The sequence below is a fragment of the Geotrypetes seraphini genome, chromosome 2 (genome assembly GCF_902459505.1).
Source record: "Geotrypetes seraphini chromosome 2, aGeoSer1.1, whole genome shotgun sequence".
Taxonomy (NCBI): Eukaryota; Metazoa; Chordata; class Amphibia; order Gymnophiona; family Dermophiidae; genus Geotrypetes; species Geotrypetes seraphini.
Window position 1 is genome coordinate 339538417 of NC_047085.1, and position 23160 is coordinate 339561576.

Genomic DNA, 23160 nt, shown 5'->3' on the forward strand with positions numbered 1-23160 from the left:
GCTGCACAGGGAAGTGGAGGGGGAGAGGGAAAAGGGGCTGCTTTGGGGGAGGGGTGTGCTGGGGGCAGGCAGCAATCTTGGTTTTCTCGGGGGGGGGGGGGAAGGGGGGCAGAGAGAGATAGGCAGGGTGGGCCAGGGAGAGAGACAGAGAGATAGAAAGAAAGACAGACAAGGGGCCAGGGAGAGACACAGACAGAAAGAATGACAAACAGACAGGGGGCCAGAGAGACAGACAGACAACGGCCAAGGAACGAGAAAGAAAGACAGACGGGGGGTCAGGGAGAGACAGACAGAAAGAATTAAGAGAGAGAGAAAGAAAGACAGACAGGGGGGTCAGGGAGAGACAGACAGAAAGAATTAAGAGAGAGAGAAAGAAAGACAGACAGCGGCTAAGGAGACAAAGAGACAGACATTTATTCTAGCACCCGTTAATGTAACGGGCTTAAAGACTAGTTTAAAAATAAATTAATAAATGCAGGTATTGTTATTCCGTTGTATTTTGCTACATCTAACAGCCGGATGTCATTGGTGGAAGGGGGAGGTGAAGAGGATTTCTTAGCCATTTGCTGCTGTCTGCTATTGCTATAGTATACAGAGAGGAAGAATATGTAGGAAGGGACATGTAGGTGAAAGCAACCCATTGCTGTAGATTACTGTAGATTACTGTAGCAACCCATTGCTTTGTTGAAATTAATGTACATAATCTAAGGTTTCTAGTAGAAAATGACACGGGAACAATTTTTTCCCCGTCCCCGCAGGATCTCAGTATCCTCGTCCTGTACCCATAAGTTCTGTCCCTGCCCCATTCCTGTCAGCTCTGCCTTAACTGCATAAGCCTCGAACACTTATGATTTTAAAGTGTTTGAGGCTTGTGCAGATGAGGACGGAGCTTACAGAAATGGGGCAGGGACAGGAAAAGAACTCGCCGGGACGGGAAAATGAGTTCCCGCAGAGACGGGGACAAATTTCTCCCCGTGTCATTCTCTAGTTTCTAGCTCTTTGTCAGTAGCTTATCTGTGAAAATGCACCACATATGGGCCATGAATTTGATAACCTGCTTTTCTGTGGTATGACCTTCTGCACACTACCTTGCATGAATCTCTTCATAAAAGGCGGTAAATAAATCCTAATAAATAAGTCAAAGTGATTTACATATATTATATACTGGTACTTTGTTCCTAGTGGGCTCACACTCTAAGTTTTTGTACCTGGAACAATAAAATGTTAAGGGGCTTGCTCAGGGTCACAAGGAGTCACAGTGAGAACTGAACCCATTCACTAGGGCTTCAACCAACTGCACTAAGCATTAGGCTACTCCTCCACTCGGAATCGGCAGCGATTTGGAATCAATGTAATCAAAGCCGAGGCCACTGTATTCAAAGTGTAATGAAGAAAAATCAAGGCCAACTCGGCCTGCCTCTGTCATGGAATTCTGATCGTGATAAATATACATGAATTAATGTGCTGCAACATCACTAAAATGTTATGATTCATAGTGAAGAACAGAAGAAATGTTAAATATGTTCACTAAAGGACAGCAGTCACATTTCATATCCGAACATAAGCAGACTTGACTATAAACCGAGGTAATCTACTCCCCCCCACGAAGGAAAAAACATTGACTCAAATATAAACCGGGGGAGGTGGGTTAATAAGCGACCTGCCTTGCCCTGCCAGGTTCTGTACCCAGTCCCCCTCCCTCCCTTCCTGCCCTGTACATTGTCCACTCTCCCTCCCTCCTGATGCCATGTAGGCCTCCCCTGCATACCTTTGAAAACCCTGGTGGTCCAGCAGTGTGCCAGAACAGGAAGGATCCTTCCCACATCCTGTCCCGGTTGACTACGATGACTTTTATCTCCCTCCCGCTTCCCCCGCGTATCTTTGAAATCCCTAGTAGTCTAGGAGTGGGCCGGGACAGGAGGGAACCCTCCTGCCTCCTGTCCCGGCCGACTGCGATGACTTAACTCCCTCTTGCCTCTCCCACGTACCTTTGAAATCTCGTGGCAGCCATTCAGCATGTGGCTCAGCACAGGACAGGAGTGCAGGAAAACCGCTTCTGCTCCGGTTCACCACTCAACTACCAAGGATTTCATATTACATATATTATATACTGGTACTTTGTTCCTAGTGGGCTCACACTCTAAGTTTTTGTACCTGGAACAATAAAATGTTAAGGGGCTTGCTCAGGGTCACAAGGAGTCACAGTGAGAACTGAACCCATTCACTAGGGCTTCAACCAACTGCACTAAGCATTAGGCTACTCCTCCACTCGGAATCGGCAGCGATTTGGAATCAATGTAATCAAAGCCGAGGCCACTGTATTCAAAGTGTAATGAAGAAAAATCAAGGCCAACTCGGCCTGCCTCTGTCATGGAATTCTGATCGTGATAAATATACATGAATTAATGTGCTGCAACATCACTAAAATGTTATGATTCATAGTGAAGAACAGAAGAAATGTTAAATATGTTCACTAAAGGACAGCAGTCACATTTCATATCCGAACATAAGCAGACTTGACTATAAACCGAGGTAATCTACTCCCCCCCCACGAAGGAAAAAACATTGACTCAAATATAAACCGGGGGAGGTGGGTTAATAAGCGACCTGCCTTGCCCTGCCAGGTTCTGTACCCAGTCCCCCTCCCTCCCTTCCTGCCCTGTACATTGTCCACTCTCCCTCCCTCCTGATGCCATGTAGGCCTCCCCTGCATACCTTTGAAAACCCTGGTGGTCCAGCAGTGTGCCAGAACAGGAAGGATCCTTCCCACATCCTGTCCCGGTTGACTACGATGACTTTTATCTCCCTCCCGCTTCCCCCGCGTATCTTTGAAATCCCTAGTAGTCTAGGAGTGGGCCGGGACAGGAGGGAACCCTCCTGCCTCCTGTCCCGGCCGACTGCGACGACTTAACTCCCTCCTGCCTCTCCCACGTACCTTTGAAATCTCGTGGCAGCCATTCAGCATGTGGCTCAGCACAGGACAGGAGTGCAGGAAAACCGCTTCTGCTCCGGTTCACCACTCAACTACCAAGGATTTCTAATATTTGTCTACATTTGCTTTTTTTGCATCTGAAGCTCATCATAAAATGCATTGAGTTAATAATAATAACTTTATTTTTCTATATCACCACAATCTTACGACTTCTAGGCGGTTTACACTGAAGAGAACTGGACAATCAGCGAATTACAGAATACAATAGCAAAAATACAACATATTTCTCAAAAATAATCAGTATGGAATTATTAATTTTATAATGATTTCTGATTAGGAGATGAATCTGTCAAACAATGCAGTCTTAATTTCTTTCCGAAATGCGCCATAAGTCAACCTGGCTCCATTGATGTAATTGCCTAACCAAGACTGCTGTTTACTTGTTTGAAACATGAAAGTTCTATCCAGAAAGGACCTGTATTTACAACCAGTGATCCTTGGACAGGCTAAAAGATTACAATTTCTGGTTATTCTAGTGGGAATGTATAGCACGAAATGAGTTATTATTGAGTTAGTCCAATACAAAAGGTATCAGATTATTTCCTTTGTTTTTTTTGTTTTATTTCTTTATATTACCATCAGTCAGTTTAGAAACTGTAGTATACTAATATTTTTAATTAAATTAAATAATAAAACTTTTGTTCATATCATTAATGGCTGCTATGGGGCACAGTTTAAAAGATTTCAGCTGGAAACAGAAGCAATGTCAATTTCCAAAGGGTCTGCATAGATGCAAATTACACGGGTGCTTTTAATATGCATGTTTTGAAAATTTGCCTGAAGGAAAACCATCTGTGCTGTTTGCCTTTGAAAGGCAACTGCACAAAATGCACACAAGATGATTGTGTACCTTACACTGCCACTGTGGTACAGTATTTGAACCCTGTATACGCTTTTGAAAATTTGCTTTCAGAATTTTATTGCACTTTTTCAGTAAAATAGACGTATGGCTCAGTGTGAAACTGTTAAAATAACTTACATTTTCTTATTTATTGGTCCCTTTTGGCTTTCCCAGTTTATGAGTCAAGGAGGACATGCACCAGCAATGAGTCACAACTTCACCACTTCCTGTATCATGACTCTAAAGGGAAGTGCTCAGTCAGTAGAAGTTTTGCTTCAGGCTACGTACAGTACAATTTTTGAAAGCATGATTAATTCAATAGGGTGAGCTACCAGAGTACCTAATAACAAAGACGTGGTGTTTCATGAACACCAAGCACATTAAGTCTGCCTGGCGAACTGTAACATGTCCGACCACCTCATTTCTTTCTTCACTTGCCTTATCAGACTGTGTATTCACACTTGATATTTAGAGAGGCTTCTGGCAATTTATCCATTTTAGCAATAAAATAAAAAAAGACTTTGCTAAGCCAAAATGAACAAATAGCCTGAGTACTTATTAAGCAATCGTGTTTCATGAATGGGCCCATCCATTATTAGACCCCCAAACCTCAAATAATAAAAAGTACATATATGACTTACTTGCTAACTGTTGTTCCTTGAGTCCTGCGAGACCAGTAGGAATATTCCCACCTTCCAGCAGGGGGGAGACAGAGCAATTTATGCACCTCCATCTTATATGCTGGTAGCCTATCAGTATTCGACTGCAAGCTATCTATATAACTAAGTCCTTTATTCCCGGGGAGGATTATGATTTATGAACATTCTGCAAAATTATGCATTTATTTATATTTTTTATGTAGAGGTTCCCCCCCCCCCCACAAATGTCTTCATGCTTAGGCCAGACAACCACCCTCCACCCCACCCCCCACCAGTAATCTTTCTCCCCAGTTTAGCTAGGAATCCACTTTAGGCTTAATTTTTTTTCTCCCTTCGGGTTCAAACCTGTTTTCTCTGTCCTTTCTCAAAGGTGGAACCTCTCTCCCCCTTAGCTTTCTTTTAGCTTCTCCCCATTCCCCAACAATGTTCCCGCAGTTTTTTATCCATTCATTTTTTTAAAGAGGCCTCCTCAACAAACATATCCCCAATGCCCTCTCAACTCCCCTCCATAAAGTTCAGCCATAGTGTTCACAAACCCCTCCAGCACAGACCCTCATAAATCTCTCTGAAGTCCTCCCATACACATACACAGTGCTCTCTAAAACAACACCTGGAAGACATACCCACCCACTGCTCTCACAACCCCTAATGTGTTCATTCCACCAAAACTCTCTCAAACCTACCCCCCCCCCCCTCAAATAGTTTGATCTCCTGAATGAATGGGTATGAGTGCAAACACTGAATAATTGACAATGAGAAATCCTACAGTGGGGAGTTTTGTGCTACTGTGCTTTAGCATTTGCAGAATTCCTCCTCTTCACTGTAGAATTCTGCACTAAGGGCTAGATTCACTAAACTCACTGATCGTGTCCCGACCAGTTTGTGAGTCTTCTCCGACCCCAAGCTGATTCACTAACCTTCTGCCCGAGCCGATCCACACCCAATCCGATCTGCACATGCAAATGAGGGGAAATGGCAAGCGTAAGTAGGAAGGCAGCGATTCACTACACAGAAGATGGAACACCGATTGGGCTTGCCGATCCGAAGTAAAGCGACTGCTGAGAACGTGTCGCTTCACTTCCTTACCAACTCTCCTGCCCTTTAAAACCACGGGCTCGCATTGCGAGCCTGTGGTTTAAACCCGTGCCGATGCCCCCCCTCCCCGCAAGCCGATGCCCGCTGCCATTGCTGCCATCTGTTCCATTCCCAACTTCCCCCCCAAAAAAACAAAGGCAGGAGGGCTGCCAACTCCCTCCTGCCAGACGCCCCCTTCCCGTTCTCAGTTCCCTCCCCATCCCCTTCCCCATACCTGTAACAGAGCAGGAGGAGTGCTCAGTCCCTCCTGCTCCAATACCTCCCGCGACGCATCTGAGGCCTTAGATCCTGCCCCAGTGCATCATGTGATGTACAGGGAGAGGCCTAAGGCCCTGATTGGCTCAGGCGCCTCAGGCTCCTCCCTTGGGAGGGACCTGAAGGGCCTGAGCCAATCAGGGACATTTAGGTAGTGATGCACAGGGAGGGGCCTAAGACCCTGATTGGCTCAGGACCCTTGGGAGGGGCCTGAGGTGCCTGAGCCAATCAGGGACTTCCTTAGGGAGTAGCCTAAGGAAGTCCCTGATTGGTTATTGCTTCTCCTGTCCAGGATTGGCTATTGCTTCTATTGTCACTGCTGTCGGGGCTCTGCTCCAACTCAATCGGTTTGAGTCGGGAATTTTTTTTAATTGGCTGTTTTAAAATTGGCCAACAGCGATTGACTCCACTATCTTTAGTGAATCTGGGCCTTAGAGCCTTGCAGTTCAATTACTATAGTTAGCCTTGAGACCTGGAGGAGGAGGTTGCAGCCTGAAATGCAGCCTTTTTCTTGCTCCTCCACAGAAGGCTCTCGGGGGGGATAAGAAAAAATGTTAGAAATAGCTTGAACCACGAAAAGGGTCCTGTAGGAGGTGTTTGTATGTGGGGGTGTAACACAGGGGTTAGTAATAGAAGGGCTAATTCTGGGGATGTATAGGGGTCATGCAAAAATAAAACTGATTTTGCTAGGGAGCCACAATTTGGGGGCAGTAGATACTGAGTATAAAAAAAGACTCGCTTGCTAGCTTGGGGCCTTCAGCGTGCATGGATACTCAAGACCTGCCTGGGCCCTCCTCCCCTGAACTTCCTGTTTTGGGAAGAGCGGGACACAAAGGGCCTTAAACATCTGTGCATGCTCAGACCCTACACTGGAAACAGTCCAACTGATATTCAAAGTAAGTTAATTGGCTGGAGACAGCTACACACCTGTTAACTTACTTAGTCTTAGATATCCGGCCATTTTCAGCAGCTCTTAATGGTCATCCTTGCTGAAAATAGGCAAACTTAAAGCCGGATATGCTGGGGGTGTTCTGGGGGTGGAGTCTAGTTAGATTCTGATTTTTTTACCTTTCGAATAGCACTTTTATTAAAACTTTTTTCACAATCCCATACACAGTGATTGATGGTAGGTTCAACTATAGGAACTCCAGCTCTTGGTCATATTACACAATTCTGAGTGTATGTGAATTTAGATTAAATTATATATCTTATATGCTTGTGACATAACATATTTAAAAATCCTTTTTTTAGGAGTCTTATTTAGCCATCCCGTGCCTACGTTCTAGGTTCCCCTGCTAGATTCTATCATATTACGTGTCATACTATAGTGTCATACTAGGTTAGCCACACTTGTAATATCTCACCATACCATGTTTTACCATGCTTTGTTAACTATATTTACCACCTTTGTCGGACAATCTCCTGTCATGCCATGAAAGACCAGGTAGACTCCTTGATTAGAAAAATCTTTCTCACCCTCTGGAAGCTTCGGTCCATCAGAGCTTACTTCGATGTCTCATCATTTTGAATTCTGGTACAATCCCTTATACTGAGTCAACTCGACTATTGTAACATCGCCTACTTGGCACTCCCCCAGAAGAATATGCGGCGACTGCAACTGGTACAAAATGCAGCGGTCAGACTACTTTGTGGACTGAAGAAATTTGACCACATAACACCTTCCTATCGACTTCTACACTGGCTGCCGATGGAGGCACGTGTGAAATTCAAGTTTGGTTGTTTTTGCTTCAAGGTACTTGAACTTTTCTCTTTTCTCTTAACAGAACTTTTCTCTTTCTCAACCAACAAACATAGGCGAAGCTCACACCCGAACTTTGTTTCCCCACCGGTCAGAGGCTGTAAATTTAAAAGTCATCACCAATATCTTTTCTCACATCAAGCAGCTCTGTGGGGTAAAGACCTAGAACAATTACTCGCGCCTACTACCTACAGAGAATTCAGAAAATGTCTAACAACACATCTGTTCCTGAAATACTTAGGAAACCAACCCATACAATCCTAGCCCTCAACAAATGATCTCTAGAACTGTCAATCACCAAGTCTATACTTTGTTGATTCCACTCTATCTGTAACTTCTTTAATCATTGTAAACCGCATAGAACTTCACGGTCCTGCAGTATATAAAAAAACTGTTATTATTATTATTTGTATAAATACACTTTTTATGTATGCAACCTTGTAACCCGTTCTGAGCTCTTCTGGGAGGACAGGATATAAAACCAAATAAATAAAATCAGGACTGCCATTCCAGATAAGCCTTCTGCTTATCTTAAAAAAAAAAAAATACCCAGCCCAAACTACACCAGCCAAAAAGCTAGAAGAGGAAGGAAGGAAGACCTGTTTTGTACTAGAGTAGCACAGGCCAAACATCCCCCTAAGACATCTGGGCCCTGCTCAGTGGTGAAGTCCAAGCCTACCAGAGTTTTAATTAACTTACTGTGCCAGCCAACTTTTAGAAACAATGCACCCCCCCTCCCCCCAAGGCAGAAAAATATTATTTGATGCACTCTGGAGGAGCATAAAATGCTAAAGAAACTTTTGATCCCTGTGCTATCGCAGAGAACATAATGGATTAACAAACAGAAATATGACAATACCTTCTTTCTCTTTTTTATGAGCATGTGAAAATTTTCTAAATGCATCTACCCCGAACCACTAATATACACTGGAAACTTACAAAATTAATCAAATTCATCCTAATCTACAGCTACTTCTACTTCAATAATGACATCTATCTACAATGCCAACCTTTTCATGACAGAACTGAAATATATTTTTGGATACATATCAAACTAAACCCTTTAAATACAACTGGGATATTGACATTTCCATGATTTGGACAGAAGGAGAAGATTATCAAACAAAATAATTTTACAGTTCTTTTTAAAAACATCTTATCCTTCAATCCAGTTCAAAATGGAAAACCTACAGAAAAAGTCAACTTTAGACACCACAGTTTCTATCAACAATGGATATATCCAAATATCTTTACACAGCTACCACCACAATTCCAGCTTCCACCCTTTCACATACAAAAAGGTCTATTACCCAGTCAAGCAACATAACACAGAATGTATGTTCTGCCCTTTGACTGAATCCTTTAAACCAGGGATCTCAAAGTCCCTCCTTGAGGGCCGCAATCCAGTTGGGTTTTCAGGATTTCCCCAATGAATATGCATTGAAAGCAGTACATGCACATAGATCTCATGCATATTCATTGGGGAAATCCTGAAAACCCGATTGGATTCTGGCCCTCAAGGAGGGACTTTGAGATCCCTGCTTTAAACCGAAAGGCTACAATCCCAAAATAATCTCAAGAAAGGATTACTGCACATACTCAAATATAAAGCGACCCGAATATAACCCGAGGTAACCTTTCCCCCCCCCCCAAAAAAAAAGGAGGAAAAATGGTTGACATGAATATAAACCAGGGGGTTAATATTCAAGGGTAGTGCCTTGCCAGGCTCTGTACCCTGTTCCCCCTCCCTCACTCCCCTGCCAGTCTCTGCAACCAGCCCCATTCCCTCCCTGCCAGGTTCTGTACTCTGTACCCCCTCTGTCCTGATAACTTGCAGGCCTCCACCGGGCCTGCCTTGAGACCTGGTGGTCCAGCAATGGCCGAGTCAGGAGGGTTCCCTCCTTCCTCCTGTCCCAGCCAATTCTAAGATTTTTAACCTCCCTCCCGTCTCCCCCGCATACCTTTAGTATCCCTGGTGGTCCAGCAGTGAATCATAACAGGAGTGACTTTCCTTTGCTCCTGCCCTTGCAGAGCCACTAGCTCATTGGCTGCCACGAGAACTCAGGTGTCAGGTTGGGTTTGGTAGGAACATGAGGACGCTGGTTCAGAAAGCTAATGAGGCTAGAGAATCTGGTCGAGCTATGCTGCCTAGACCTGGCAAAAAAAAGGAAAAAAATTATTTCAGTAACTGCATGTTGACAGGCCACTGTTTCATTTTTCGCATTTCCATGGTATACGTAATTACCTCATTTGCATTCATTTGAATGGTGTGTGACTATGTATACAGCACAATTTAAACTCGTGCTTAACCCTGTTGCTTGGCTTGTTATGTGCATATATATCCCATGGTAAGCATGAAGCTGAGCATCGGCCCTGGGTGTGTTAAATAGTATCATAAATACTCTAACATAAACCAAGATTTTGGGGCCCAAAAATGGGGTGTCGGTTTATAGTTGGTTCAGCACTGACCCCTCCCGAACCTGTTGCAGGCCTCTGCCGGGCCTGCCGAGACACCTGGTTAGTCGAGCAGTAGTCCCTCCCGTCTCCTCCGGGATAGATAGGTGCCGAAAATGTATGCCGGAATTTTCTAGGCTTACATTTCCGACGCCTATCTATAGCCATGAATCGTGCCTACACAGGTAACTTTATGGTGCCTAATGTCACTTCTAGCATTAGCCACGCCCATAGTGGTGTTAGGCGCCATAAAGCGCCTACATAAATGCGATTCTGGCCCCTTTTATTAAGGCGCTGGTAGGCACTTTAGCCTTCCTTTTTTTTGCCATTTCTAACAGCGTTTTTCAATTAACTTAGGCGCCGATTTTAGAATTTGCCCCAAATTGCCTACATAAGTAACATCTTACAGAATCCGGAGGGAAGCTCTCCTTGGCACAATTCAAGTGCTACAGCAAGCGTTAGCAGTAAATTTAAAGGACTGTGATCATACTCCACATACCTTGGCTTAGGAGCGAGGTTCATTCCTATCATGGTATGTGCAACATATATACTTGGAGACATTGCCCCCAGGGCTAACCAGGCTGACAGCTCTGTGGGAGAGCACTTCCCAAGACAAGAACACTTTTATCAATGACTATGATCAGAAAACTAAGAGGAAATTTCAACACAATCCAGGAATGTAAGAGCTTTGAAGTTAAGATGATGCATTTTGACACAAATAAAGAACTTCTTAAAAATCTAGTTTTCCTATTACATGCACCATAAAATTATACTGCTTTGTCCCAATCACCCATTCATCTCTCCTATATCTCCCCCACTCCTGCCCTTTCTGGTCACTGGAATGCTTCGATGTTTCACATATATTCTGATCTTTGTCATTTTTTTGTCCATTTCTGACCTGAAGGCTCTGCCTTTAAAAAAGCTAATCAAAAAATGCATTGTTAGTCCCAAAAAAGTGCATCTTATTTTCTTTTTCTGTTTAAATTATCTTTAAGGTGGACTAACATGGCAATTGCACAACATTTAAACCATTTTCAAATCAAACAGTAGAAATATAAAGCTTTTCCAAAAGACAGGTGAATGCAGAGAAATTTTTGGAAACAGAACCATGTCAAATCTCAATCCCGATATTTGTTTGTGCAGCACTGAAAAGGCACTAAAAATGCCATTCTTCCCACCACAGAAGATAACAGGAGTTAAGGTATGTAGCTGGAATGGACTCTACCTGTACATATCCTGCTTTATATATGAGCCTAAGGAGGGCTAATGTATCTCATTTATTTATTTATTGGGATTTATTAACTGCCTTTTCATGAAGGAGATTCACCCAAGGCAGTTTACAATACCCTGAATAGTAATCGGGGCTCCTTTTACAAAGCCGCGTTAGCGGTTTTATCACATGCACCTTTTTAGCGCGCGCTAGCCAAAAAACTACCGCCTGCTCAAGAGGAGGCGGTAGCAGCTAGCGCAGCCAGAAAATTAGCGCACGCTATTACGCGTGTTAAACCGCTAACACAGCTTCGTAAAAGGAGCCCTTAGGTATTTTCCCTATCTGGCCCGAAAGGCTCACCATCTAACTGAACCTGGGGCAACGGTGAGTTAAGTTACTTGCCCAGAATCACAAGGAGCAGGCTGGGATCGACCTCACAACCTCGAAGCGCTGAGGCAGCAGCTTTAACCACTAGGCCCACTCCCTGAGTGGGCAAATAAATTTTTGTGGGTGGAGTCTAAAATGGAATCCAATAAGGATTATATACTCAAGCCACCACCTTTACCTAGATCTGTCTTGGGGGAAAACATCTGGCAGAGGTCAGCAAGTCCAGTTTACCTGGATACAGTATGCAAAACTACTTTCAAAATGAAAGCTCCATGGGTATTTTCTTTCCCTGACCTCTCCCCACCCAGATCCTGCCCCTTTTTGGGAACAAGTAAAAATGCAACAGTGTGGATACCTTTACCTTTCACGCCCACCTGAATACCTTTTATCCTCTTCCAAAAAAAAAAGAAATAGTGACTTAGTATTCCCATTTGCAACTATGGCCACTTACAAAATACATGGAATCTGGTCACTATTCAGCTGGGAGTAAATTAACCTTACAGTACATAAGCCTTATTTGATTACAGAGCCATTTCATTGTACGCTGAAAGCATAGATGGACTCCAAACAGAATTAAATAGCATGGTGAAATGTCTCCCTCTGCAGGTTAAAAGCAAATCCTAGCCCTATAGCAAATAAGCATAGTTAAAATACAGAATATAATACTTTTAATTTCAAGCAAACATCCAGAGAGCCTAATTTTAACATAGTAAAGAGCAGTGGCATACCAAGGAGAGGGGGACAGTCTGATCCAGGAGCAGCCCATTAGGGGGTGCTCCGAGGGTTGATATCTTCCCCTTCCAAAAGAGCTGGTGTGAATGATTACTATTTTTGTTAAGACCTTTTTTACAGACCCATGAAGATGCGGGTTCCAACGGGCACCTTGTAGGATCAAGAACCAGAATATTAAGGTCTGTTTTTCTCCACCTTATCTATTATAATTTACACATCTCAGTTGTGTTTGTCTGAATGGTGTTCCCAACAATACTTATAAACAGCATGTTTGCATTTTTTTGATATACCGTATTTTTCGCTCCATAAGACACTTTTTTCCTCAAAAAAAGTGGGTGGAAATAAGGGTGCGTCTTATGGAGCGAATACCCAGCCCCAACCCCCTGCCTGCTTGTCTGCCTGGTGGGGGGAGGCCTGGGGGAGAGGGGGAGGCCAGCCTACCTGCCTGCCCCTACCTGCCTGCCAGCCACTAGGCCTGCCTGCCCTGTCCCGGCCTACCACTAAATCACCAGAGGGGGAACAGGGTAAAAAGCCTGGCAGTGAGGGAGGACAGGGTGCAGAGCTTGGTAAGGAGTGTGGGATTGGGTGCAGAGCCTGGCAGGGAGAATTTGGTTCAGAATGTTTTTTTTTTCTTGTTTTCCTCCTCTAAATCTAGGGTGCGAAAAATACGGTAGTTGATATTGTTACAGCTGTGTCCATATACAAGTGATTTTGTTATTCTTGCAGTAAGTGTTAATCATTGGTCAGTAAAAGGCTCGGAATGCTTCTGAGACATGTCCAGCGGATCTCTCCTGACTCCTGCCCCCCAGTCAAAAATAAATTCCTGCTGGTCCAGTGAACCCTTCCCCCCCCAAAAAAAAAAAAAACCTAACTAAATTGCCTGGTGGTCCAGTAGGCCCACCAATCTTAGTCCTATCTCTATCAACTAAAAATAAAACCCTAGTGGAAACTCGTTGGACTAAGTATATAGCCCTCGATGGAGACTGTTTCAACTGAAGTTAGTTGGGCTGAGAACTTTAGCACCCCCTCATACATTGATTTTTCAAGGTAATTTGGCAGGATTATAAAAAAAAGTATCTGGAAACACTGCATTCACTCCTCCCATCCCTCCCATTCACACAAACATACATCATATCCACTGCCCCCCTCCCATCTTCATACAGTTCATATTCTCTATAACAGGGCTTATCAAATATGTTACAATCCCATAATTTATTTGGGGTGGGCCCTCAATAAAGATGTTATCAGCACACACTTTTGGGGGACTACACATTTTCTGTGGCCACAGAAAGTTTGATAAGTGCTGCTATCCCCAAAACAAATTCCAAATTCCAAACATTCTGAATAAAATCTCATCTCATCTATGCAGATCAGTCCTTCAGCTTTACACTGATGCCTGTTTTACAAAAGGTCTGTTCCTCCTGACATCAAAACCTGTCTCAGATGACACTAAACTGTTCAAAGTTGTTAATATGCAAGCAGATTGTGAAAAATTACAGGCAGACCTTAGGAAATTGGAAGACTGGGCATCAAAGTTGCAGATGAAATTTAATGTGGACAAATGCAAAATGATGCACATTGGAAAGAATAACCTGAATCAGAGTTACCAGATGCTAGGGTCCACCTTAGGGATTAGCATCCAAGAAAAGGATCTGGGTGTCATCGTAGACAATACGATGAAACCTTTCGCCCAATGTGCAGCGGTGGCCAAAAAAGCAAACAGGATGCTAGGAATTATTTAAAAAGGGATGATTGCAAGAGTAAGAATGCTATAAGGCCCCTGTATCACTCTATGGTGCAACCTCATCTGGAGTGTTGCATTCAATTCTGGTCTCCTTATCTCAAGAAAGATATAGTGGTGCTAGAAAAGGTTCAAAGAAGAGCGACCAAGATGGTAAAGGGAATGGAACTCCTCTCGTATGAATAAAGACTAAAACTGTTAGGGCTCTTCAGCTTGGAAAAGAGATGGCTGAGGGGAGATATGATTGAAGTCTACAAAATCCTGAGAGGAATAGAACGACTACAAATGGATCGATTTTTCACTCCGTCAAAAATTACAAAGACTAGGGGACACTCGATGAAGTTACAGGAAAATACTTTTAAAACCAATAGGAGAAAATTATTTTCACTCAGAAAATAATTAAGCTCTGGAATGCATTGTCAGAAGTTGTGGTAAGAGCGGATAGCGTAGCCGGTGTTAAGAAAGCTTTGGACAATTTCCTGGAGGAAAAGTCCATAGTCTGTTATTGAGAAAGACATAGGGGAAGCCACTGCTAGCCCTGGATCAGTAGCATGGAATATTGTTACTCCTTGAGTTTTAGCCAGGTACTAGTGACCTGGATTGGCCATCGTGTGAACGGGCTACTGGGCTTGGATCATTAGTCTGACCCATTAAGGCTATTCTTATGTTCTTATGTGTATCCCCCATTCTGCACCCACACCCCTCCATCCCAAACAAATTGCATAACTCATCTTTATCTGCTTTCATCTTTCTCTGTTTCTATACTAATCTGTGTTCTTATGGAAACATGATGGCAGATAAAGGCCGAATGGTCCATCCAATCTGCCCATCCACACAAGTATCCACTATCTCCTCCTCTCCCTAAGAGATCCCACATACATACTTACGTCATACATATGGTCATTAATATAGAAATGCTGTTAAATATAACCTTTACTATGTACTAAATAAATACAATATGCAAAGTTTTTAACAAAAATCAATTTACAAACATAGGACTTGTTCAGGTGTCTCTTATCAGAATCAATCTCATGTTTCATGTGTCCATTTCTACCTTATTTGTTTGACTGCAATCTTATTTCTGGGTAGTAAAAATGTTAGACAATTTGGGCAAAACAAAAAGTGGAGTAAAAGAGGAGTGCCAACCAGGGAAATGTAAAGAAACCTTAAAGACAAAACTAATAAAACTTTACTTATGCAAATATATCAGAACCGACATGGTTCACATTTCAGGGGTAAGGGAAACAATATTATATGGAGTCTGTAACAAGCAAAAGTAAATTTGGCGATGTACCGGGCACCAGTCAAAACTTTTAACACAAGAGAAATAATTACCTTAATATTTTTATTGCTTTTCAGATTTTTTGCCTATTAAAAAAAAGAGATTATGTCCTTACCTTGATAATATATTTTCCAGTGAGTAGATAGATGTGTCATTCTGGACAAGCAGGTTATCTCCCCGTGGCTGCAAGCCATATGCAGAAGGAATCCACTCCTGATTTTTTTCTGTGATCCTTTTACTTCACCGGGAGCTCTACTGCCACCTGCAGTAAGTACCCAAGCATGAAAGAGCCCCATCGCAATTATGTGAAGGACAAAAATTGGGAAAGTACCCAAACAAATCAATTATTCTCTCAAATATAATATTTGAACACTCAATAAACAAGGAACAATCAACAAAAGCATCAAAGGAACTAAGGTAGTATCCCGGTAGGGACTATAAACATATTATACAAAATTCTTCTGGGCCCAAAGGGCTGACTGGCATCTAAGATACAAACTTGGAGAAGACAATCTCTTTTTCCAGTGCAATAGGTGTGTCATTTTGGGCATGTGGGATGTACAAAAGCAGTCCCAGAAATTTAGGACGGGAGGACTGCGCCAGCCCATAACATCAAGGACCCAAAGGCAGAACCCTCTCTTGCCGCAATGTCCACCCTATAAATTTTTGCAAATGTGTGTAAAGTGGACCAAGTCGCAGATCTACAAATCTCCACTGGAGAGACTGCCCTAACCTCTGCCCATGACAAAGCTACACATCTAGTCAAATGTGCCTTAACAGAAACAGGGGACTGTTTCCCACAGACAATGTAGGCTGCCAAAATGGCCTTACAGATCCATCTGGCCTTAGAAGTTGCAAGAGTCAGCACAAACACTGAATAAGAGAAGAGGAGAGAGCAGAACAGAAACACTCCTTCCGGCTCACCTTCAGAAAGGAAAAACTGCAGGTGGCAATAGAGCTCCCAGTGAAGTAGGAGGATCACAGAAAAAAAATCTGGAGTGGATTCCTTCAGTATATGGCTCACAGCCATGGGAATATTTATTTTATTTTTATTTATTTATCTATACCAGTGATGGCTAACCTTTTTGAGCCCGAGTGCCCAAACTGCCGCACAAAACCAAAGAATTTCCTCAAAGTGCCAGCAAGTCAATTAAACCTTAATAACAAGATTTTAGTATCTAAAAACTCTTTATAAAGTTGCCTGAACTATGTAACATCATTTTTAAAGGTTGGAATCTTTGTATTGTCAGAGAATCAATTTGATTCACAATCCTTTGGTTTTCATTTCAATTTATTGGCAATTTATAATATTTTAATGATTTCATTCAATTTAATGAATTTAGGAAGAATTTGATTCAGTTACACAATATATTTTAAATGTATTATTCACATAACATGTCAAATGTATCCTGAGTAAAAAAAAAGATAAACTTCTTAAAACTGTTAACTGTGTCAAGACTCAGTGTGTATTCCCAAAGAGTCTATACATGTTTTTTTGTAAAATTTACAATCAAATTAGAAAATAGTTAAATCATTACATTTCTAATATGATGTAAAGAAAACAAAAGAGCTTTCAATTAAACCAACCGTTTTTATTGGAAATTCCAGATTGGAATACAACAGGGCCATGTAAAGTCCCTTTTTTAAATAACATCTTTAAATAATATTTAAATAACTTAGAAAGTGTCTTAACTGCAAACTGAAAACACTGCTTCATGTAAACATATGCATTGGGCATGCTCTGAAAAAAATTAATGTGATTTTTGTTGTTGCATGCATGCTGATAACTTGTCAATCCTTGGCTCATAGTGCGTTAATTTCAGAGCAACACATGCAGCACTCATGTCATCCGTTAATCTGTTTCTAGCATCAGATTTTATATGATTCCAAGCCGAAAACAGCTGCTCACAAGCATAGGATGACCCAAACAAAGTAAGAAGAGCAATCCCAAGTACTTTCATGGACTTAAAATTGTCTGGCAGAGAATTCCACGCTTTTAGGATTTCATTTTCAGAACTGCTAGCAGTGATTTCATTTGTCACCCTTTCACACTCAATACGTTCAAGAGCCGCACGCAGGTCATTGAATTTACTTTTCCAGATAGAGCTTTCTTGAAATTCCAGTAGCTCCATTTCCAAATTTGAATATCCAACCACTGTAAGCAGGAAAGATCAAGATCTTCAAATGTGGACTTTTCTGGGGAAGTTATAAATGAAAGGGTTGTCTCCATCTTACGGAACTGAGAAAATCTTTTACTAAAATTCTCCTTTGCTTTGGCTACAATGGTGGAATATGCTTTGTGGATTTCCTGGTGTTTTTTATGACTGTCCACAAATGTTGTAGAATTATCCAAATGTATTTTTAGGTTGGGAAAATATTTTACCTGTCCACTCTCAAGGTCTTTTTCAAAAACATGCAATTTTCTCTCAAAAGCTTTGATGTCACTAAACATGCTTTCTGCTCTTTTTCCCATGCCTTGTAATTTTTTGTTTAGTACATTAAAGTGGTTAGTAAAATCTGTAAAGAACACGATGTTGGTAAGCCAGGCCATGTTGGTGAGTTGAGGATAGTCTTCCCCCTTTTTGTTCATGAATAGCCTAACTTCTTCCAAGCAGGCCACAAATCTCTCGCTTATCAATAAAACCAAACCACGGGGTCCGCGCTTTTTACAATGAAAAATCCGGATAACAAGAGGCAGCTCAGCAATGTCCAATCTTAGTGAGCTGGAGGTTTATGTGACAGCAGAGGACTAAGAAGAGATGTTTTATTTGTAGTCTTGATGTATTGGAGAAGTGACTGCGATTCCCCAAATAAAATAACCTGCAAACTGGATTAATCGCATTAATGATTATACAACATTGGATTCATCACAATAACAACTAATTAAGAGGTGACCTGAGTGTATGGGAAAATGACTTTTATTTTTCATTATTGGAGCCTTTGTTATTTTATTATGATGTTTACAAAAGCACTGTGAAGGGCCACATATACACTTTACTGTTTTTTGCTATATTGAGTTTTCCATAAGCTACAGCACAGAGGATTAGTGTGTTGATTGTTCACAGAGAGCCCAGCTCTCCTCTCAGCTTACTGAACTTCTCTATGCAATCATCATAAGCAGCTTTTTTATTTCCTCGAATTTAGCATGTCCCCCATGGAAGATACAGAGGTTTTTACAGAGGAGCACATTATTAGACACATTAACATCCTCCCATATCCTCACCTCTCTAGCATGGGAGCACTAGGAACTGTTCCTGATTACAGATGTCACATGTGGAGTCACACTACAGCCTCACTGAGTTCCTGTGACAGACTCAGTGTGAAGCTTCTCTTCCTCCCCCCCACTTCCCCCTCACACACTGCCTGGCTCATAGGATACTAAGGGGAAGACAGGCAGGCTAAACATCCACTCACAGGACTGCAGCCAGCACAGGAGGATGGGCCACGGCCCACCGGGACAATGCCCGGTCCTCCCAATGGCCAGTCCGGCCCTGTTGCCAGGTGAGCTGCAAAGCAGACACTGGCACACTCGCCTCCCGCCGCGCCGCATATCTTAATTGTGGACCTTCCCGCGTGCCAGCTGCAAGGCCTTCGCGTGCCACAGCTGGCACGCGTGCCATAGGTTCGCCATTGCTGATCTATACCATACTCTCTCTCAGGAGTCCTCAGAACAGTTTACATGAATTTACTCAGGTACTCAAGCAATTTTCCCTGTCTGTCCAGGCGGGTTAACAATCTATCTAATGAACCTGGGCAATTGGGGGGGGGGGATTAGGTAACTTGCCCAGGGTCACAAGGAGCACTGTGGGTTTGAACCCACAACCCCAGGGTGCTGAGGCTGTAGCTTTAATCATTGCACCCCCCTCTCCCCCCCTTGTCCAGAATGACACACCTACTGCACCAGAATTATTATTATATTTCTTGTGCTCCCAAAAGAATAGCCATACTAGGTCAGACCTAGATGGTCTAGCTCAGTATCCTGTTTCCAACTGCTGCCAGGTCAGAAGTACCTAGCAAAAACTTCCCCCATCCCATGATCCCATCTATTTTTCCCTCTCCTGATCTCACAGCCAGTCAACCTCTTTTGACAAAAAGAAACCACTTATAGCTAGGTTACATTAATTTTTTTAAAATGTTTATTTTGTTTTATTTGTTATATATTTGATAACCACAAAAAGAGCTGTGCTTATCTCCGAAGTACAAATACATACACAGTTTATCCTTTCTTAAAGCATACATGCCTCTCTCTAAGCCAAACTTCTTTGATGTGAAAGCTGGGAACCTGGAAAAAGCAATAAATCACAGGTCAAGTGGCTATGTGCAGGTACCCCATGAGACACTCACCGTGCAGCGAGAGCAAAGTACCACAACACCTGCTTGGAATGCGAATGCTTGCCTGTGGCACTTCTTGATTTTAATCTATTCTTTCAGATTTTCGTAAACAATTTCGCAGCCATTTTATGATCTTTAACAAACCTTGGGCCTTGGTAAATCGGAACTTTAGGACTAGGAGGCGGGCAGCACGAAAGACAGCTGTGCCCTCTAAGGCCCAGTCCCGGCTATCTCTCGCGAGACTGTGGTGGGAGGACCGCTCAGTGCACGCTGCCATTAAACCAGCTGTTAATATGCCTGCGAGAGGTTCGCATTTCCCCGAGCTACATGCAAGCAGTGCTATGGAGAAAGAGCAGCCTTACAACTTACTCGCGGTGCTGGTGTGCTGTGTCTGCAAAGCCCCCGTCCTGCAGGTGCAGACGCCGCGTGACTCAGTCACTTCCTGCTCAGCTGTTTTCAGCTCTCTGCAACCATGTACTGAGGTTGCATCATTTGCTCTGCGTGCTGGGGACTTCAAGTGTGGTATAGTTGGTGCAAGCTATTAGGATGAAAACCCCGATATGGAGCAAACTCCTCATGTGTGGCCAGGGAGGGATAATCCAAGTTTGAGTTTGGCACTCTAAATCAGGCTGTGCTGTATTGATGATTGTACATCCTATAGTACCGTGGTTCTCAACTTCAAGCCAAGTACCCCCAAGCCTAACAAATACCAACTGAGTACCCCTGCCCAAGCTCTGCCCGAGACCCCACCCCATAATAAAGGTACTAATTGCAATGCAATTTCTTCCATCCATTTTTCATATACACACAATTTAATCTTATTAATACATAATGGTAACCACAATTTTTTTTTAAAAAAAACACAAAGCACACTATGCACAGAAAATGTTAATTATTTATATTCGGGGGGGGGGTTCAAAGAGGTCAAGGCAGATGACTTTAGAATATGCAATCAATAACAACTATAGAAAAATAGATAAATATAGAGCAAAATGTAGGCAGCAGATATAAATTCACAAAACACATGATCACTAAATTGAAAATAAAATTATTTTTCCTACCTTTGTTGTCTGGTGATTTCATGAGACTCTGGTTGCATTTTCTTCTGACTGTGCATCCAGTATTTCTTTCTGCCTCTTGCATGCTTCCTTTCCTCCGGACCCCATTCCCTTCCGCAACCAACATCTCTCTCTCTCTCTCCATAAGTCCAACTTTTCTTCTCTCCTCCACTCCTATTGGCAATATGTCTCCCTCTGTCTGTCTCCCTGTCCATCTGTCTTGAGAGATCCAGGCATCTCTCCCACCCCCTCTACTGCCACATCCAACATTTCTGCCTCTCTCATCCCCCAGACCACTGTCCACTGGCCCCATGCCCATTTCTCCTTCTAATACTCCTTTCCAGCACAATGATACATTCTCCCTCCATCACAACGTCCAACATTTCTCCCCCTTGCATCCCTTTCAATCTGCCCTCTCCACCACTGTATCCAACATTTCTCCCTCTCATCCTTCTATTCCCCATGCATCTCTACCTCACTCTTCTATCTCTATGCCCAATTTTCCTTTCTCCATGTGCACCATCTCTCACTCACACACTCATGCCCATCAATTCTCCCTTTCTATTCCCTTCCTCCTATGTCCCAAGTTAGTGCCCCCATATTTCAAGTTTGTGCCCCCTATTCCCCCAAAACCAACCCATCCACAGAAGCCTCAGGTGCCACCGGGGATCCCTGCCTGTCTCCCACCAGGCACAGTTCCTCCCCATTTTACCGGGCTGCTCCACCCGAATAGCATGGATATAATTTGCATGCCATTCATACTGAGCATCACCTGAAAACAAAAACTCACTCCCACTACAGTATTTCATACCTTGGTGTTGGAACTTTGTCAGGCCCTGTGTCCCTATCCCCCTATGTTGGGTCCATTTATGGCAAGTGTGGATTTTGTATTTTTAAAGAATTTATTGAACTAAAAGAATATATTGAATAAAAAACATCGTCAATAGCATTGAATTTCAACAGTCCTATTTATTTGGAAAATCTCTCAAAATCAATTTGAAATTGAAACATAAAAAAAAACCACTTTGAAAAATCCATTAAAAAACTAACATGCCCACCAGGCAGACTTATTATTTAATCTCGACAGTCTCTTCTTGAAACTTTGAATGTTTGTTGATCAATTTTTGAAGACAGAAGTATCATACATTCAGGGCACAGGCCATTTTTTGAGATTGTTAGACAATGTAGACCTATATAGTTCATCGCTTTTGATAATAACTCTGGATGTTACTTCGTTATATGAGGTCTGTTCAAAAAGTTCCAGGACTGATTTTATAAAAATTTATTAAACAATCCTACAACTTATTCCATTGGGTCACCTTCAAAGTACTCCCCTTCCCTACGTATACACTTTTCCCAATGTTTCCACTTCTGGAAACAGTCCTTACATGCATCTTCAGGAATTGCCAAAAGTTGCTGCATCAAATTTTGCTTTATGTCTTCAATGGTTTTGAATTGCTTTCCTTTCAACGTGGATTTAAGTTTAGGAAACAAGAAGTCAGCAGGGGCTAAGTCAGGAGAGTAAGGTGGCTGGGGAAGAACTGTCATTGCGTTTTTGTACACAATTCGCAAATTTTAACTCATTCCAAACACCTTCCACGACTCATGACATGTTCCCCATAAGCCACTTTTCATAAGCCAACATTTCATACATTTCTGTAACGGTCTTACCCAATTTAAAACAGAACTTCACACTGTAGCCCTGCTCCTTGAGGTCGCACATGATGAAAAATAGCCGATCACAATAACACACTTTCACAAAAATTGCTGTAGCTCAGAGACAAAAACAGATATCAACAAACGGAAAAAAGGGGGCTACTCATGAGGTTTCAAGCTACTCAATGCTGCCTAGCACGTCTCAAAAGACCTTCCCATTGGTGTGCATTTCAAACTGTCCTGGAACTTTTTGAACAGACCTCGAATACATCCATACCTCAAGATGAAGCGCTTTTGGTTATCAGAGAAGTTTTGGATAATCATCCACATCTGCATTCTATTTCAACTTATTTTTTGATACAAATGGTGAAAATTGCAATAATAGACAATTATTTCTGCAGGTAAATGGAGTGGCAATGGATGCCTCTTTCACACAATTAGTATCAAATCTCTATAAGAGACATTTTGAAATGGAATGGGTTAATAGCTCTCCATTTTCTCAGAGGATATACAAATGGTGACATTTTATTGATGATACTTTTTTTGGGGGGTCTGGAACTACAGAAGAATTTTTACAATTCTTTGAATGGCTCAATACATGTGATGACCACATCAAGTCTAACCCCCTCTTATACGAAACTGCGCTAGTGTTTTAGCATAGAGAGACGTGCTGAATGGCCTGCGCTGCTCCCGACGCTCATAGGAAC

General features: G+C 42.5%; 1 protein-coding gene across 3 annotated transcripts in view; it reads right to left on the minus strand.

Annotated features, from left to right (window-relative positions):
• LOC117353854 (cytochrome c oxidase assembly factor 1 homolog) overlaps window positions 1-20260 on the minus strand; it is a 127554-nt gene extending 107294 nt beyond the window's left edge. The window contains exons 1-2 of one of the 3 annotated variants that reach the window (XM_033930292.1): window positions 20109-20260; window positions 9563-9755 (exon numbers count right to left, since the gene is read on the minus strand). In XM_033930292.1, coding sequence (XP_033786183.1) covers window positions 9563-9596 — 34 coding nt within the window. In that variant the 5' untranslated portion in view covers window positions 9597-9755; window positions 20109-20260. The other 2 variants (XM_033930293.1, XM_033930291.1) reach the window with 2 other exon arrangements.
• Window positions 20261-23160: the final 2900 nt, after the last annotated feature.